Below are 18,641 nucleotides of genomic sequence, written 5' to 3' on the forward strand. Positions count from 1 at the left end.
TAAATTTTTAATGACACATGAGCAGTGTCATCTTGATTTTTGTTTTGCTTGTGTTTTAGAAGGTGTTGTTAGTTTTTGAAAAGCTATTGACAATAAAGGCTTTTTCACTGAATCAGTCTTTTAGGTGAAAAACATAAAACAGGATGAGATTTAGCAGTATGTGGAGAAGTTGATAGTTTATCCTGGCATCTGCAGGCAAATCTTACGAACTGTCATTAATTAAGCTCTTGTGTGAAGGATAAGTAATATTTCCCTTTTGCATAATTTCTTTTGTTACAGTAGGCCCTGCCCTAACCCATATTCTTTATCTCCAAGGAAAGCAGTAGTTTCAGACTCGAAGAGCTGGAGATTTCTAAGTAATTTGGAGGTGGATTCCCAGGGCACGTGTGCTCTGTAGGACAAAGAATAGATACTTGTTTCAGAGATGCAAATTTTTAAAAGGGTATATGCATTTTTAGTAAATGTGTTGCTTTTTCAGCTCATTTAATGATGTATTTATTATCAGTTGTTGAAACTAACAGTTTCATCATTTTGATAATAAATAGTTGTCCATATTGGTTTTCTTATCTTAGCCTAAAATTACTATACTAGCAGCATTTGTAATGCAGTTTGCAGTATTTCAACTCACTGTGTTGCATGTTGTGAAGTCATGGTGCAACTTGAACATTGAGCATTCTGTTGCATACATGAACATGAATCTTCCTTGCTTTTTTTTTTCCAAATGCAGAATATATCTGGGTTATTTTTGCCCATTTTTGCTGTGAATTCTCAGGAAATCTTTACAGGAGCTGAGTAATACAGACCCAAGGCTACAGCATGAAACAGATCTCTTTCTTTGGCCGTGTAAAATCAAAAGTGTTGTTATTTGTTCACTCTTCTTGCAAGGGCTTTTGGTGAAAGAAAAAGAGAGTGCTTAGATCTCCTCATTATCTGTGCTGTATACTAACAGCTTGATTGCAGCTTCTCCTATTCTGTCCTAAGGGAGTTGTACTTAAGAGCTGTTGTACCAAAATTCAGAACCCTTGCATAAAAAGGAAAATCAGATAAGGACATGCAGCATAAATTGAAAGGGTTATAGCATAACTGCTGAATAAGCCATCAGGAATAGCTGTATTGCTCTGAGTCCCTATGTCCGTATAGTCTCTGTATGAAGAGAGTCTATCTCTTCAAAGATAGAAATCTATTTCAACATGTCTCTTAATTCATCATTGTTTTTACACCTCAGAGGGTGATATTTCTGAAGGTCGTAAACAGCATATAATAATCATGGCATAATGTCAGTTTAGCCTTTGCCCGTTTATTTTCAGCGTAGATCTACCACCTCTCCAGCAAAAACTCCCGTAAATCGTCTGTTTCAAATTCAGATGATTCAGCACTGCGTTTTTAATTACTTTTTTATTTTACGAAATAACTTACAGGCGTTACAGAAGAGGAGAGAGCTGCAGAGCTGCAGAAAACAAAGACTGTATCACCTGTAAACAGACTGACTGTGGATATTGTGGAACTGGAAGCCCTCAGAAAGTCCGTGGAGGACTTTTTCTGCTTTTGCTATGGTGAGTGCTATTAAGTCTTCGAAATAAATGTTTGAGATTTCAAACATTTCACTTGAGTTGGAGGGAAAGTATTGTATAACCTTGGCTTTCCAACTCAACTGCTATCAATACGATAAGTTTTACATTTAACATCAGTTCTAAAACATACGTATATCGTGGTTAGTTTTCATTCTTAAATAAGTTTTGTGGGATGTGAACTCTGAGAATATTGCATAGAACAGTATATTTACTTTTACATGTTAACACCTGTGCTATTTGTATTCATGTACAGATTTGCATATTTTCTTTTTCTGCCTTTAGCACACATGGCAGAGTTTTGGTATGCTCAATAGGAAGCCTGTTTCCTCTACAAAGTAAGGGTTTTTTTTGTTTGTTTGTTTAAAGAATTAATCTTCTAGCTAAGAAGTCACGTCATGAGTGTACATTAGTTTGGATTTTGTTTTTTCTCATGGATCCTACCTCTGGCTCATGGCTCTAGAGGCAAAGCTTCCTGTCTTCCCAGTGAAGCAGAAAACAAGCTCTAATAGAAAAGGAACGGTATTGCAGTGTATCTGGACTCTAGGGCTTGGAAATATTAGTGAGGAGAGATTAAGCACCACCAACTTTTGGTAGCTTGCCTACTCCTGGCCTCTCACAAATTTCCTTTTGCTTCCAGGTAAAGCTTTGGGAAAGTCAACAGTAGTCCCAGTGCCGTACGAGAAGATTCATCGAGACCAGTCCGCTGTGGTAGTTCAGGGCCTGCCTGAAGGACTTGCATTTAAACATCCAGCAAATTACGGTGTTTCGACCCTGAAATGGATTTTGGAAAATAAGTCAGGAATCTCATTTATCATCAAAAGGTTATTTACTCCCTATCCTGTTCACTTACATTTTTCAATTAAATTCTATTTTTTTAAAATAAATATAGTCTAGCCTGTTTCAGATGAACAGGAGTGCCACCTCTTTAATGTTATACCAAAACATTTTATCTTTCCGAAAGCTATAGACTTTTTTTTTTATTTCAATACAGGCCTTTCCTAGAGCCGAAGAAACACCTGGGTAAGTTAGCACTAATATTTAGACTACACAGAAGCAGGTTAGCATTTTCCTTTTAAATATGCAGTGTCGTTACGTCCAGTAGTTAGTAGGGCAGCAATAGTGACACAAGATGTGAACACTTGGGTAGGGGGTACAAAACTTTGCAGAAATTCTGCCATGAATAGCTAATTAGAAATAAAATTTATTCTAAATTTATTCTAAAATTTATTCTTTTTCCTATTACAGAATTTAGACTTAATAAGAATTAAGTCGTATCCTAATTTTAGAAAAAGGTTAATTAAGCTGATAAAAGGCTGTGCATTGAATTTTCAGAAGATGCATAGACTTTGCTGTACTCAGTGTTCCAATATCCAGCTGATATGGGTATTTATATCTCATTTTAAAAATTGATTTAATCTTCTAAAATGGTTGGGTGTTACAGTGCTTATGATAAGCCCATATTTACAAGTCTGAGCTAGAGTGACTTTGAAGAAACCGCGAAGATTCGTTTCTGGCTTAGAAGAAATTACTATATGTTCGTTTTGTGACCTTGCTTTGCTTGCAGCATTCATCTATATGAGAAATTCTTCTGTGAAAAAGATGAAGCATGCTGGTTACTAGAATCTCTGTAGGAATATAGTCAAAAGAGAAATGTTTCACTTTCCGAGATGAAACAGGTAGCCAGCTATCAGTTGTTGCTGAATTCATGAAATTAGAAATTTGTTGTCTGTGCCCAGTGGGAAGACTAGAAAATAGGAAATTACAGAAATTCCAAGAATGTAATATTTATACTGGAAAAAGAAAGAATTATTTCAGTGTGCCCCCCAGTGACTTTGTAAAAACATAATCTATTTGTGTCTAGCTGTAACACAAAGATAAGGAATATTAAACCATCCACTATGTTTTGGAAGAGTTTAGATGAAGGATTTCTTAAAATTTTTTTCCGAAGATTTTCACTTAATACCATGATAGAGTGTTTAAAAAGCATAGTGATTGTGCACATTTGAAGTAATTTTTAATTGGAGTTATTTTATAGATTAATAAAACAATTTATTCAGATGTATCCTTTAGTTATGTAAATACAGAAAATATGCACAAATACTTTCAAGATGGGTACAGATTTACCTCTTCATTAAATTGTTTTTTAATTTAAGATAAATGGCACACAGAAAACTTACAGATTGTCTTTTGTTTGTTTGTTTTGTTTTTTGTTTTAGGAGTTCATATGTCAGATCCTTCACATTCTATTATACCTCCAGGTGGAAGGTGAATTTAAAATATTTTTTTTGCCTGTCTTCAAGTATTTCATCTTTTGAAAAACAGATGATTTTGTGTAGTGCAAGTTGGTGTCAATTGTATATTTTTATATAGGCTTTTTCTTGTAAAGATTTTTTTTCTCTTTTGGTCCAACTGACTTTTGAATAACTTTTGCTTGCCTAGGATCATAAAATACATGGAGCTGAATTTTCTTTCTTGACCATTAGGGATCGCTTATGAGTTAAACAGATGGTAACATTTTCCCTCAACTTAATTAGCCCAGTAAGTGTTCTTAATTCAGGTCTGTTAGTCAGTGATAAGTATATCCTCTTTTATAATAGAGCAGTGGTGGGGAACAGATGTATTGTTTCTTTTTTCCCTTTTTCTTCAGTTTAAAAAAAAATCAAATGAACAAGACTCTCTCTGGAATAAATTACAAATGGGTGCACTTCTCATGAAATGGCAGTCACGCGTGTCTCAAGAATGTGGGCGTAGGAGATTCTGGGCAATTCCGTTGAGTTAGTTCAGACAAGGCAAAATGCAATATCCTTTAACTCTTATTTTCTTAGTTTTAAAACAATAAACAGAGTTTAATGTTACTAGGCAACACTTATAGCTGAGGAACCTTCCCCAAATGTGGCATTTACTCCTTATATTGTAAATGAGTTTGATTCTTTTTTTGTCTATTTTTGTAGTTGCCCTCCTATTCAAGTAAAAACGGAACCAAGTGAGGATTCTGGTACGTTCAATATTTTGTTCTTCTCTGGAAAACACTGAATAATCAGTTTCTGTTCAGAAGGGTGTATTTGAGCATCATAGAATAGGAAGCATCATCAATAAGAGCTGCAAAGATCTATCCTTTAAGAAAGAAAAGAAACAAGTGTTTCTTTCCTTGCAAAAGACTGCTTTTCAGCTGCAAAATTTATCAAGTATTTATGCCTAATAAAAAGGAAAAAAGGAATACACCAGTTTTTATTTATTTTAATTCAGGATGATTTTATCCCTGATGTGGAGCGCACATTTAGATTTTTATACTATTACCTCAAATACAGAAAATGCCAGAACTGTGAATACCATTTTATAACTAAAATGGAAATAAATAATAATAAAATATGCTGTTTATTAACATAAATGCTGTTTATTAACACAAATTAACATTAAAAAAAAAATCAAGCATTCACAAGTTCCTACACAATTGGGACATGCTCCTGCAAGGCAGTATGGTCTGTAGCAGAGCAATATTGAATGCTTTAAAATACATGCCTGAATAATCTCGCTAAAGCCAGTGAGATTGCAGGTGTGCTTAAAGATAAACTTCTGATTTTGTGAGTTGTTGAGTTAGTAGTTCGCTGTACTCCTCAGCACTTTGCTGACTGAAGCTCTTAATGTTTTGCCCTGTTTTCTGCCTTTTTAGCCCTTTGTTATTTTAAACTTGTGATTTGATAACCCTCAATGGTTATCTTTAAGTTAAGCTATCACACTTATCATGCATACATACTTTAGCCTAACATATGTAAAGGGTTAACTTTAGGTTTTTGTTCAGTCCATTGGAAAGACTCAGAGGAATCAGCCCTTTATTTTCTGGGCTGATAGGTAAACTCTTTCCAGTGCTTCTTTGTAGACACTTTAAGTAATTCTTCTTTTGTCAGGCTGTTTTGAAAAGGTTTAGGGAGTGCTTAGGCATATGTAGAGAATAGCTCAGCTTAAGGAAACCAAGGGTGGTTGGTTGGTGCCAAAAATTGTTGCTGCCTTCGAAGGTGAAATTTGATCTAAACTGTATTTGAACTTGGACGTGTAGAGAAGTGAGCAGGGGTAGGGGTAGCAGGCAAGTAGTGCCGTTGGCAGAAAAGGTAATAAAATCTGTGTCTTTTATTTATTTATTTTCCTCTTATTTGGCTGTGATAGTGAACAAAAATGGAGAAGAGGGCTTTAATTCTTCATATCTCAGATCGTGTTTGGAGGGATGCCTAGTTTGCAGGCAGGTCTGAGTCCCTTCTCATGAGGACCGAACATGAATACAGGAACACCAGAATGTCCCTTTGCTTTTCTCGTTGTAGCCATTCGTCTCGGCATTTGCAAGTCGTTTCTTCTTGTTTTGGAATAGACATCAGCTGGAATGTTGCAGATTGGTTGATTTGTAAGAATCCACTTTTTCTTAGTGTCCATATTTGACTCTTGTGATGTTTCTACAGGAATTTCTTTGGAAATGGCAACAGTAACAGTGAAAGAGGAATCAGAGGATCCTGAATACTATCAATATAATATTCCAGGTAAACAAAATAACTTTCAAATGTAGTTATCTCTTAAAATCCTGGATTGCTTAAGTGTTATTCTCGCTGTACGTCTCTTTGCTTTCTCTTACTCTATTGAAAATGTAACTGCTTGGCTGTCTTTGCATACAAAATTTCCATGCCTATCTCTCTATCTGCATACACTGAATACATTTTCATAAATAAAACTAAATTTAGGACGTGCGAACACTTTCCAGGGCATCTAAAGGGGTCGTGTTCTACTGATACTCGCCTATAGTAGCTACAAATCACTGTCTGGTTTGATGAAAACTTCTTATCTTGCCTCTTATAACAGTGCCAATATTCTGAGGCATCTTCCTTGTTCATTTTCCCCCTTCACTGCTCCCCAATATGGACTTTGATCTGAGAGGTGCTAGTGCAGCTCTTGAGGGAACTATGTTCAGACCCAAAAAGGAGCATCCTTGGGCTAAACAAACCAACACTCACTGTGAGCCCTACATCATGCAGAGAAGGGACAGGAGCGGATTGAGGCAGTACTTGCAGAAAGAAATCCATGTAAAACTCGTAATAATGTTGGGTTTGCACCAACAAGACACCACCTTGCACCAATCTAGTCTTGGTTCCTCATTTGAAATCACATTCATTTAAAATAAAAGTGACAACACTTTTCTGTCCTATTTTATATTTGCATATATGAAATAGTAAGTCTAAAATATTCTGTTTGCCTTTTGAGTTAATGGTAGGATTTTCTTTCCTATTCTGAGTCTATTAATATCCATTGTTAATACTCTTAAAGCTGTCTCTATACAACCATAATTTCTGGGGAGCTGCACCATTCTACAGATAGTAGTCCCAGATGACACAGAATTGATGCACCTCTCTTGGAACGATTAGTGCAGATCCTTCAGTTCTGGTTAGAACGATCTTCTGATATACCACACACACGGTGCTAGGTCCATCGGCTTGTGCTATTTCTATTTATAAAATGCTCCTTGTTTCAGTGTGGAGCCGTTTGTGCTGTAAGTAGTTCAGTCCTTCACTTTAACTGCACTAGTGCCACAGCTTTAGGCAGTAGAGTTTTCGTGGTATTAATTTAATCTTTTAAGAGTTGTTCGAATGATTGTGTGCGGAAAGCCTTTTTAAAGCAGTTCGTACATAGGCAGCAAAGGAGCTGTTTTCATTAAAAGCAAATAAATTTGCCATGTTGTAAATGATTTTAATCTCTCAGAATTTGTCTTTTTAACGTATATACAAATTAGTAAAGAGGAGCTCCCTAGGAGGGCAGATTTTAACAAATCACAGGAGAAGGACTTAGCTGATTAAAAATTCATTGAAAAGATATAATTATCAGTGTTTCATGTTTGAAAATAAGTTTTATTAATAGTATGCCTGAATCTCTGTTCATCAGTCCAGGAAAGGTTCACTTCACTCCTCCTGACTTTAGCCCTTCAATATTTTTGTTTTGCTGAACTGAGTTATACATTTAACTGAATTAAAGGTTATTTTTCAATCTTCTCCAAGTCCTCCTTTATGGAAAGCGTGAAATGAGTGGGTGATATATGAAGAGTTAAAAGTTATTTGACAAATTCATTTGTGGAATGGGAAAATGTTTGTTGTGAGACCCAGTTTAAGAGACATTCTCTTTTTTCCCAAGCAGGCCCTTCAGAAACATCTGAGATTGATGAAAAAATTGCTCTTGCAAAAACCTACACAGGTAGATCTTTTAGTTGTATTTTTCTCCCATCTTTTTTGGAAGTTGAATATGTGAGTTTTACTTTTCAGAGATCTGGTTATTTGAGATAGGGTACTGAAACTTCTTTTTTTTTTTTTTTTTTTTAAATATTGCTAATTTCCTTTGCCTTAATTTTCAGATTTCCAATTAAAGAGACATACAGAAACCTAATCATTTTTTTCTAAAATAGCAAAGATGTGAGTCATCAGGGTGATTACTTTAAAACACTAGTGGTTCTTGAAAGCACAAATATGTTTCCCATGAAATTGTCTGTGTCATAATTGATAATAAATTTTAATAAGCCTTTCCTTACATGTTTTTGACTACAATTTGATCATCGCTTTCATTTAGTTTTGGGTGAGATGAACACAAGTATGTGAGAAGCTTGTGCTTAATGGTAGGACTTCTTTATAGGAGCTGAAAAATATTTGCAATGTATTTGCTCAAAAATTCTACACTTTTTTTCCAGTATTTTCCAATTGATATTAAAAATACTGTTTTGCCCACTTGCAAATGTTGGAAAATACTAATCTGCATTTCACACTGTGAATTTTCACTTGAAAAAGTCAGAGTGGTCTTGCTGCTGTGAATTTTTAAGATTCACAAATTGAGCCTTTTTGTTTGTGAGAAGATTGTTGTTCTAGATTTTTGGTTTACGAACATTCCTTCTTTGAATAGTCTATATTAAAAGAAATTCTCAGTAGATCTTGTTGATCTACTCAGCAATCTCAGTAGATCTTGCTCGGATTCTGCCATACACAGGGTTAGGTGAAGAGCCATGAAAATGGGAGATTCCTTCAGACTTGCTGCCAAAGTGACTCTAAACTACCAGCGTAGAGATCTGAAAATACTCCGCCAAGCACACAAGGAGAGCATTACTCTGCCAGAAAAATTATCATGTATTCTTTCATACACTCATACTTAGTTTTAACATAGTTAGTTAGCAGTCGTTTCCAACATAATGAGCTTCACTGTTTCAACCTTACCAGAATTAAATTCAAATTGTTCCTCCTCCTGCTGAGTACTGATAGACCTAATCCTAGTTATTATATGGGTGTGCACTGCCCTGGCAAAAGCACCGTGACTATGAATATCTCTGTCATTTTCATTTTTCACTCTTAGCCTTCCAACCTGTCATGAAAATCATTAGAGTGCAGCCACTCTGAGCTGTTGTAAATGATATATGTAAAAAAAAAATCTGGAAGTGGCACAGCCTTTGTATTTTCAGCAATTCTTGTTAACAAAGAGAAAAAGATTTATAATTCTGGTAATACTGTTAAACTGGGACTAAGGAATTTCCTGCTGCTGTTAACACCAACTCTGTCCTGCTGCACACGCAGTTTAGCATGTATAATCCACACCTCCTTAGCCTTGTCTAGAGTTTCCTAAAGGCTTATGGTGTAAAGTACCTTCGCTCCCATTTTTACTGCATACTGTGAATGCAAAATGTTTCACTGCACCTGTGGGCTTCTTTGACAAGTGTAAGTTTATATATATATATATATAATCACTGAGTGATTGATTAGAAATCTTTTCTGTGTCCATCAGTCAAAAGTATTGGTTTTGTCCCTTCAGATTCCTCCCAGCACATTCCTACAGAAACAAGTGAAGATCCTGAAGTAGAGGTTACCATTGAAGGTTAGTTCTCTGGTTCCTTGATTTCAGTCTGTTGGGCACTTTTAAGTCAAAGAAGATGTGCAGTCACACACCCATTTCTGTAATTCTTGGCATGGAATGAATAGGATTATGTGCCAGTGTTGACTGCAGTCTGAAGTATGTGCTACTTCACAAGCAAACCTAGTCCAAAGAATTTATAAAACCACAGCGTGCTGAAGCTATCAAAATGATGTTTGATAGTGAAATGATATTGAAATGATGAGTGGCAGATGTTCGTCTTTCACGTCTTTTTCAAGCATCAGTATTTAAGAATGTTCATCATTTAAAAAACATTAATTTAGACTTAAAAAACCCTTTTATAACATGCATTCTAAAAACATGACATTTTATAATCACATGATAGTTATTTAAAATGTCTAGTTAACACTAGCTTCTAAAAGGAATCATGCCATAACAGAAGTGATGTGTTACAGAAAATGTAGACGAAGCTTCAATTTATTTGTCTGAAACTGATAGATACAAAATTAAAACTTCTATATTTGCTGCCTCCTTTTTTCATCAACAAGTTCAGCAAGACTGCTGCAAAGAAAATAGCAGTGAAACTGTTCAATATTGCTTACGTGGTAGGAGAGTGGTTAGCAGTCAGCAATGCAGCTCTTATTTTTAAATTATATGCCCTGTAACCACTTTAAAACACTTCTCAGATTAGCCGTTGCAGTGTGTGCTACTGGAATAGCTAAGATTGAGACCACCAAATTATCAACTGAGAAATTAGGCAATATGTTTTAGGACAGAGTTGACACTTCTGGGAATTACTTTAACCTTTTTTTTTCTATCCAGCAATAAAATAACTGCTGCATTACCTCATCAGAACAGATTTAAAGAATATTCCTTAGGTTCTCTGTGCATGTAAAACCTTCACCATAAAAATGCTTTTGAAAGATTTTTCTCTTAACAAAACAGAATACAAGCATGTAAGTGCAAGAGATGTCCATATATAATATTAGGCTTTCTATATATAGACCATACACATGATGGTCTGGGGAAGTGCTATTTCGTATGTGAAAATAGCTTTAATGTTCTTTGTCTGCTTTAGCTATTTCTTTTCTCCAGAATTGCAGATACTGCTGATTTGACCGAAAAACTCATAAATTTGTAGTGGCACCAGTGAGGTCACATCAGGAATACTGCTTCCCAGTTAAGCATGGATGTTGAGAATTTTGAGGGTCAGCTGGAGTCTTCCATGATGGTGTGGAGCCTAGAACCACTCTTGTTTCTGGTTATAGCTCTGTTTCCCTTAGGAAATGAGACAGACGTTTGGTTTTTGCCACCTTGTGCCATGTGCTGTTTTCCTGACTTACACAAATTGTTCCTATGCAGGCGAGTAGCTTCCAAAAGCCACGCAGATAAGTAATTTGTTGCAAAATTCGGCCCTCTAATGAAGCACAGATCCATGCTTGCTTTAGAGCTTTCAGGTTCAAAACTGTTCCAGTGCTGCCCATTAGTTGTCTGGACATTAAAAACAGTTGTGTCTGTTGTTTCTTTAAGAGGATGAAGACTACTTGCCTCCTAACAAGAGACCAAAGAGCACCGAGTCAGTAAATGAAACTGCCAATACTGGGAGAAGAAAAGTGAGAGAGTTCAATTTTGGTAAGGTTAGAATTAAAACTTTATTTTGTCTCTGTCATGTTTTCTAAAATGGTATTAGATGGCATCATGCTGCAGTAATAGAACGCAGTAGTGGGAATATTTAAGAGCCTAGGGCTCTTTGTAGATGCATTGTAGCACTAGAAAGATCTTTAGGCTACGCTCTTCTGTTTCTCATTAGTCACAGTAAGTGACCATCTAATATAGATTCTGCAAACTAATCACTGCTGTAGCATGTGAGCCATTTAGGAGGTGCAGTAAATGAAACAGAAACAATTTGAAGGTTAGAAACAGGATAATTTAATAAAAATAAGTTTAGAACTTTGTCAACTAATTTCTTGGATGAAAATCACACTGAGATCACTAGTATTACAGTAGAATTACAGCGTAGTATACTGAATTACAAGAGACTCTAGGTCAGCAGCCTGGCATAACTATTTTTTCCTAGATAAAATCTGTGAACAACAAAGATGTACTCAGGGGAACCACATTTGGGAAAGTAATTGAAGAACTCCATTAGACCCAGTAACCTGATTGATCCTTGTGAGCACAAAAAATGGAGTATTTTAGCAGTGTTCTTTCATAATGCCTTATGTAACATTCTCACCGCAGAAACACATCCGTGTGCTGCGGATGTTCTGGTGTAAGACATTTATTTCCCATGGCCGTTGCTGCATATTTGTACCTCTCCTTTTAGCCTTTATTCTCAAGAGGTCGTTAATATGGATAGGCAGTTCCATGTGTAGTGTTAGTTTTGACTGGGTCAGAAAAATACTATGATGTTAGTAGAGTATATAGAGTGGTTAATATTTCAGGAGCTTTTTCTAACTTTTCCTAAGCTTTTCCTTACTGTAGTTGGTGTTACCCATACCCCCATGTGTCAGGAGATGGTCTAGAAGGAAAAACCCATAGATGGGCTAGGGAAGACTTTTGGATTGGTATTAAGCTAGGAGAGTGTTTCTCTGGTATCAGAAGGTGTAGGAGTGGAAGAAGTGGAAGTTAGATCTTAATTTTGCTGCACAGGCAAAAAAGTGTGTGAGAATAGTGGAGATTTTTTATCGGTAATTGTTCTGAGCCGAATGTTGACATTTGATTTAAAATAACCCTGCTTATTAGCCCCTTTCAATTTTTTAATGTCTCTCTAGCTTAGTTTTGGCAATTTACTTGTAAAATATAAAAGGAACTAGAAGGTGAATGTGTTGATGAAAATGTGAGCGAAACTGATTTTTTTTTTTTATAGTTGCCTATTCTCTCTGTATTCGCTGTTGCAGTATACTGTGCTGTATATTTTAAATATATTGCAATATATTTGACTGTAACCCATATAACATTTCCACCGGAGACGGGGGTTTAGTCCTTGTTTGTAAAATATAGCAACATAGAAAAATAAACCCTTGACAGCTTAGTAGTTCATGCAAGAACTACTCTCTTGAGCTTGCTAACATGCCCAGGAGAGAGGCTAGATATGAACAACTTCTCCCAAGAATGTAGCAACAACAATATTTTAAATATTTTAATATAGTTGCATTGTAGTATGGCATGATGTTCTTTCTGCCTGGTCTCCCTCTGTAGAAAACCAGCCTGTGTTATAGAGGTGGGCTGAGCCTGCCTGAGAGCTCACTGAACTGAAGAGGTCTCAGCTCTGTGACAGTTAACAGCAGCTGCAAACTGAGTTCACCCTTGATGGTAGTGAGAGTTGCTGATTGACCCACCAAAGAGAAAATGTTTTTGGACTTATTTAGCTTGTCTTTTGTCCTTTTATGTATTTTTTCAAACTTGATTTACCTCCAGAACTTGTACAGGTGCTAATCACAAGCATTCCATCCTTTTTCTTCCTCAATGTATGCATGTATTTTGAAATACAGCTTATACCATAGACAGTTTAGGCCATAGTAGGCATCTGTATGCATACGAGCAGTAAAAGCACGCTGCATATTTCAGTTAATAGTAGTAAAACTTCTGCAGGAGATTCTTTGCTTCATCTGTTATCTAACGTCCATTTCTTTGCAGAGAAGTGGAATGCACGAATTACGGACTTGAGAAAACAAGTGGAAGAACTGTTTGAAAAAAAATATGGTATGTGTTAAACACATCTTCAAACAATTTATACTTTTTACATCAGAAATGACAGGATTTTGGCATGCTTTGGTCTTGTTCTTGACTCTGAAGCAAGCCATGACTGACAGCACAAAAAGCAACCAGGGAGAGCATCTTCTTTGATGAGCAGAGTATTTTCAAAATTATGTGCCTGTATTTGGCACCTAAGTTTGAAACTTGATTTTTTTTTTTTTTTTTTTTAGTTACACTCAGTTTCCAAGAACTCCAGTGTGCTCAGGTCTTGGGTACTTACATTTAAGAGTTTGCCTTTTTCTCTCATTATACCAAGTCCATAAGCGTTAGTTTTGTCAGATATCTTTGGAGAGAGATTGCCACTATATTCTGTTTCTAATCATGATTGATTTGCAATGAGGAAACATTTACATGTTAATGATTCTTGGAGACAAACAGAGGCGCCTGTGTTAGACTTTGGATAATTGTGTCTATCTGCTAGTTTTAATGCTTTGCAGAGTGGTAGCAGTGGGAGCAAACAGGTAGTTTGGGTAAGGTTACAAGTTAGTCTAACACTCTCATTTTCCTTTTGTTCTAAAGCTCAAGCTATAAAAGCAAAAGGTCCAGTGTCTATCCCATATCCGCTCTTCCAGTCACACATGGAAGACTTATATGTGGAAGGACTGCCAGAAGGAATCCCCTTCCGAAGGCCATCCACCTATGGAATTCCCCGCCTTGAGAGGATACTTCTAGCAAAGGAGCGGATCCGCTTTGTGATTAAGAAGTAAGGAATTTTATGTTTTTGTCCCTATTTTACATGTTACTACTTCTGCTATTATTCTATCTACTCTTCAGGTCTTCAGGAATTCCAAATGTCATTCTTTTCCACTCCTGAAGAGTAATTTTTAATTTAGGCATACTCTGTTGAAAAATTGTAGTGAGACTGCTTGCTACAAAGGCAGATGGAATTTGAAGGGAGCCTCAAACCATCTGGAATTCAGGATAGGCAAGGAGAGACTGTATGGATGCTGAGCACTAGAACTCACTGGTATTCAGGGTTGCAGAGAATTTGATTGTCCAGCACAGCAAACTGGCAATGGACTCTGAGATGCACATTTGCTAGTGTGCATATACTTACCTAATGTAGTTTGGTGCTTTGCTTCAGCCAAATGTGATAATATAGGAACATATTTACAGTATCCTGAAGGTACTGTATACGGTATTCTGAAGGTACTGTGTGTAACAGCTGACATCTTACTGCTGTTCAGTGGCATGGGATCTAATCCCAACATTTTTGAAGTAAGTAGGAATATGCTGGTTGCTATGGTTAAGCCTGTAATCCGTGGAAGTGACTGTCTTTGTTTCTGTGCATGTCACCTTTAGCATTGATGTTTACTTTTCAAATTTCAGAGCTTTCAGACAGTTTGATTTCTAAATTCTGAATTCTGAAGCTTGCAGATAACCATAAGAAAGGAAGTGGTTAATTTGCCACTTTTTGTCTAACTGAAAATCATACAGTATGAATAGATCTAGGCATTCCTATAATGCTGGTGCTTCTTCCTCTCAAATTTGTCTTAGTTATTAGCAATAATTAATTTATGCTGCTTATTAGTTCAGTGATTGGTGATAACCAGAACATGCCAAAAAAAAAAAAAAATCCAGCTCCATGAGAAATGCTAGTTTTGAAACTTTTCTTAATTCTGGAGTGGATGAAACTATTATGTATTTGCAAAACAGACGTATCTGCTATTAGATTTTTATTTTTGAAGGTTGAATTTTCAATTTGTATCTTAGTTTCCAATGGTAGTTTTGACTGAGGAGTACATGCTGAACCTCAGACATAATTTCAATGACATCCTTGTGTTCCTAAGGAGTATTATGGCTCAGAGAGATGGGTATCTCAGGAATAAAGGAAAAAAAAAATGTTTTTGCCAGAACAATTCCATCCAGTCCTGATAACTTCTTGGTGTGATTCACATGTCTTAAATCATGTAGGCATGAGCTTTTGAATTCAACACGTGAAGATGTACCATTGGACAAGCCAGTTGCAGGAGGTAGGTCTTCACATTTGTGACTTGTATGCACACAGTGTGATTTTCTACTTGTCTGTTGGTCATAGTCTTGGCTAGCATTTGCTTTTACTGAAAACACATTGCGAATAATTTCTTATTTTGAAAGTAAAATTTAGCATTTTTTCAGTAAAATTCCTAAATCCTGGAAATATTTTGAAAGTCTACCAGTTATTTGCAGTGTTTGTTCTTTATTCAAGAGTACATTTTTCTAAAGTAATATAATTACAATGACTTAGCATGTGAAAGTTTGCACAAAGACTTTACTTGTTGCGAAGACTTTACTGTCTTTTCAAAGTACTGTGCTAATACTCACAGTCCACAGGATTTGATGCAGCTGGCCGCAAGGAAAACCAGTGAGCTTTTAACCCGTGAGACACTGAGAAAAAGCAATAGTTTCCATAGCTGACAAAGTTCACGGAGTAGGGAACTGTCTATCCCATGGAGACTTTTCTGTACCATTTGCTTACATTTGGTATTTGCTAGAATTAGATCAGCTGAAAAGCAATAATGAACATTCTAGTTATGGAGACAATTATTGTTGTAGAATGTGCATGAAAATAAAGTCCCATCATCCAAGCAAGTCACTAGTGCAAAGGCAGTGCTATCTGACCACCTGACTCATACACTGCTGAAAGAAATCCTTTTCGGCAGATACCTGATATTACATTTTTTGCCTCCCCTTAGTATGCGTCCAAAGCTAGCAAAAATCATCAAGTAAAAACAAGACTGCAAGAAGTGATTTTTGTTACAGTGGCGTCCATAAACCCATATTGTCTCAGGCTGGAATTTAAAAAAAAATTGTTTGGGATGAAAAAAAAAAAAATTCAAAGAATTGTGCCTTTGCATAGTTGGCAAATTACTTTTCTGGACTTATTTTCCTCCATTTTTTTCCACTGTGGTAATGTACATAAAACTGCCAGTTTTATTCACAGTCCTTCAGGCCTTTATTTTGCTGATTGTCCAAGTAAGCTGAGGGTTGAAAGCTTGTATATCTGAAGTGGTGGTAGAAAACAAACTGCTTCTAACCCTAAAATATTAACTGGTAAGCTTGACATAGTGGAATTGTGAATTTTCAGTAATATCTGAGAGATGCCTAGTTCAGACAGGGAGACAAGAGCATATAAATGGTAGTATCTGTATTACTGCAACACTGTTATGTTGTATTATATGAGAAGTCTCATAATCTTCTGTTGTAAAAGTGTGTCAAAGACTGTGCTTAGACTGAACGTTAGGATCTAAGTTAAGCAAAGAAAATATGTCTGTGGAGGAATTAAGATTTTCCTGCTGTATAAGTTAAACTACTGTTTTAAATGTTAATAACCTACTATTCCTTAGAGCACCAAATTTGACTATAAAAATAGTAGCTAGGTTAATGACTGTGTCCTAGACTTAACTGTCTTTTATGTTTGTTTTTTTTAATTAGTCCTCTTTGTGTTTGTGCCATATTTAATATCACTATACTGATAATGAAGACAAAGCAGATACATTGCATATCCTATAAAATCCCTGCAGCTTAGAACACTGGTGCTAACTCATTTAGATTGCACTGTCATGAGCAGTGACTTTATGTTGCCTGGCTTTACCAAGACTCAAAGCCACGACTATCTTCAGATGCAAAGTCTTGTCTCAGGAACTCCACCCAAGATGCCTCTGTAGGAGCCGATGAGCAGAAACGGGCAAGGGATTAAATGCTGACAAACTGGATTCAAACTTGTTTTGTTCACTAATCTACAAAACTGTCACATTTATGTCTTAGCTCATGTCTTGAATAATGCTAAGGAAACATTTCAGAGAGTTAGAACATGTTTTTTGTCATCTGAAGAAGAATGACAGAATTACAGCAGTCATTTGGTACAGCCATTAGTCTCTATTTTAAAAATAATAGCCACAAAAAAAAAAAAAAAAAGGCAGAGAAGTGAATGCAGGAAGTTTGACCTGAATGTACAACAAGAATCAAGGCGAAATATGCCACTCACAAAAGCTTGCATTTGGGTTGTCAATGAGTAGTGAAAATTGCATGAAAGCAAGTTTCTGTCGCCTATCCATGCCAAATTATGCATTGAATATCAAGAGAAATTTTTAGAAAATGGAACTGGCAGAAAAAATAATTCCAAGCCTGCAGACTGGAGCCAATAGTGACGGCACTGTTCTGGATGCCAACATGCAGGTGTGTTTTGCAGCTGGAATGATGTCACAAGTTTGGTGGATTTAGTGGAAATTTTTCTAGCTTTAAAATTCAGTCATCTTTGACAGAATTATGATAATTTTTTTTCTGGTTCCTAGTTAAATCTGTACTTTAGCATTGTATTAAATAAGTTAGCTGAAAATGTAGCGTATTGGTGTATTGAAAAGCAATATTTTAAAGGAAATTTATAAACTGGTATAAACGGTAGGACTGAAAATGGTTAACTGGAATAAGGAGGGAATGTTGAATTTGTTCTGTGTCATTCTCAAATGTAGTGAAAGAGGAATGGTACGCCAGAATTACCAAACTGCGAAAGATGGTAGATCAGCTCTTCTGTAAAAAGTTCGGTGAGCACAATACGATTATTTTATTTTCTTTCCTGATTTTTGTATTTCTTGAAGGTTGCTTTCTTTATTTTCTGGAACATCAGCGTGAATTTGACCTTTGATCCAATGATTTCCAAATTTTAAAAATCCTGGCCAATTTTTTTTTTTTTTGAGAGAGAGAAAAAGATATTACTAGACTGTTTATACAACAAGCTAAGTTTGTAGTAAAAAAAAAAAATCTAAATCTCATATATATATATATATACTAATTGCTTTTAATTTCATCCTATTCAGATTATCTTTTTCTTTGAAGAAAAACAAAGGATCATTTACTTATCTTTATCCACTACAGTAATTTTAAAATTTGAATCTGAACATTTCTGGTTTTGTTTAATTTCTATCTTTTCCCCAGTATAAAAAATGATCAGCTTCATAAGAGCTAGATTAAAATGTTGTTTCATGATGCCGTATGATAGATTTTAAACTGTAGATGAAACCACTTCCTTATGCCCTGATGAAGAGCCTGTTCATCTTCCTCCTGGCATTGTGACTATCCAATATAACATAATACAATATGATAAATCTTTGTTTTTGATGTGTTGAAGCTTGGAGTCTGCTGGATTTCCATGTTCTATATTGTTCTAAGGATTGTGATAGCCTGGGAGTTATGGAGTTTAGCTGGCTTTTAGTAAAGATGACCAAACTATCGATTATTGAATTAGTTTTGTTCTAACAGCCGAGGCCCTGGGGAGTACTGAGCCTAAAGCAGTCCCTTACCAGAAATTTGAGGCACATCCTACTGAGCTCTATGTTGAAGGTCTGCCGGAGAACATTCCGTTCAGGAGCCCATCCTGGTATGGGATTCCTCGCCTTGAAAAAATAATTCAAGTGGGCAACAGAATCAGATTTGTAATCAAAAGGTAAGAGTTGGTTT

The 18,641-nt window shown here is 35.9% G+C and overlaps 1 protein-coding gene across 1 annotated transcript in view; it reads left to right on the forward strand.

The window, feature by feature from the left end:
* The window catches only part of GTF2I (general transcription factor IIi), a 46,104-nt gene that overhangs the window by 11,843 nt on the left and 15,620 nt on the right, over positions 1 to 18,641 (forward strand). Inside the window, exons 4-17 of the mRNA XM_026050168.1 lie at positions 1,419 to 1,553; positions 2,209 to 2,392; positions 2,563 to 2,591; positions 3,788 to 3,836; positions 4,523 to 4,566; positions 6,020 to 6,097; positions 7,734 to 7,793; positions 9,387 to 9,449; positions 10,977 to 11,078; positions 13,086 to 13,151; positions 13,725 to 13,908; positions 15,120 to 15,178; positions 17,657 to 17,728; positions 18,444 to 18,627. Coding sequence (XP_025905953.1) covers positions 1,419 to 1,553; positions 2,209 to 2,392; positions 2,563 to 2,591; positions 3,788 to 3,836; positions 4,523 to 4,566; positions 6,020 to 6,097; positions 7,734 to 7,793; positions 9,387 to 9,449; positions 10,977 to 11,078; positions 13,086 to 13,151; positions 13,725 to 13,908; positions 15,120 to 15,178; positions 17,657 to 17,728; positions 18,444 to 18,627 — 1,309 coding nt within the window. The remainder of the gene's footprint in view (positions 1 to 1,418; positions 1,554 to 2,208; positions 2,393 to 2,562; positions 2,592 to 3,787; positions 3,837 to 4,522; positions 4,567 to 6,019; positions 6,098 to 7,733; positions 7,794 to 9,386; positions 9,450 to 10,976; positions 11,079 to 13,085; positions 13,152 to 13,724; positions 13,909 to 15,119; positions 15,179 to 17,656; positions 17,729 to 18,443; positions 18,628 to 18,641) is intronic.

The sequence above is a fragment of the Nothoprocta perdicaria genome, unplaced genomic scaffold (assembly GCF_003342845.1).
Source record: "Nothoprocta perdicaria isolate Ctin4 unplaced genomic scaffold, notPer1 scaffold_66, whole genome shotgun sequence".
NCBI lineage: Eukaryota > Metazoa > Chordata > Aves > Tinamiformes > Tinamidae > Nothoprocta > Nothoprocta perdicaria.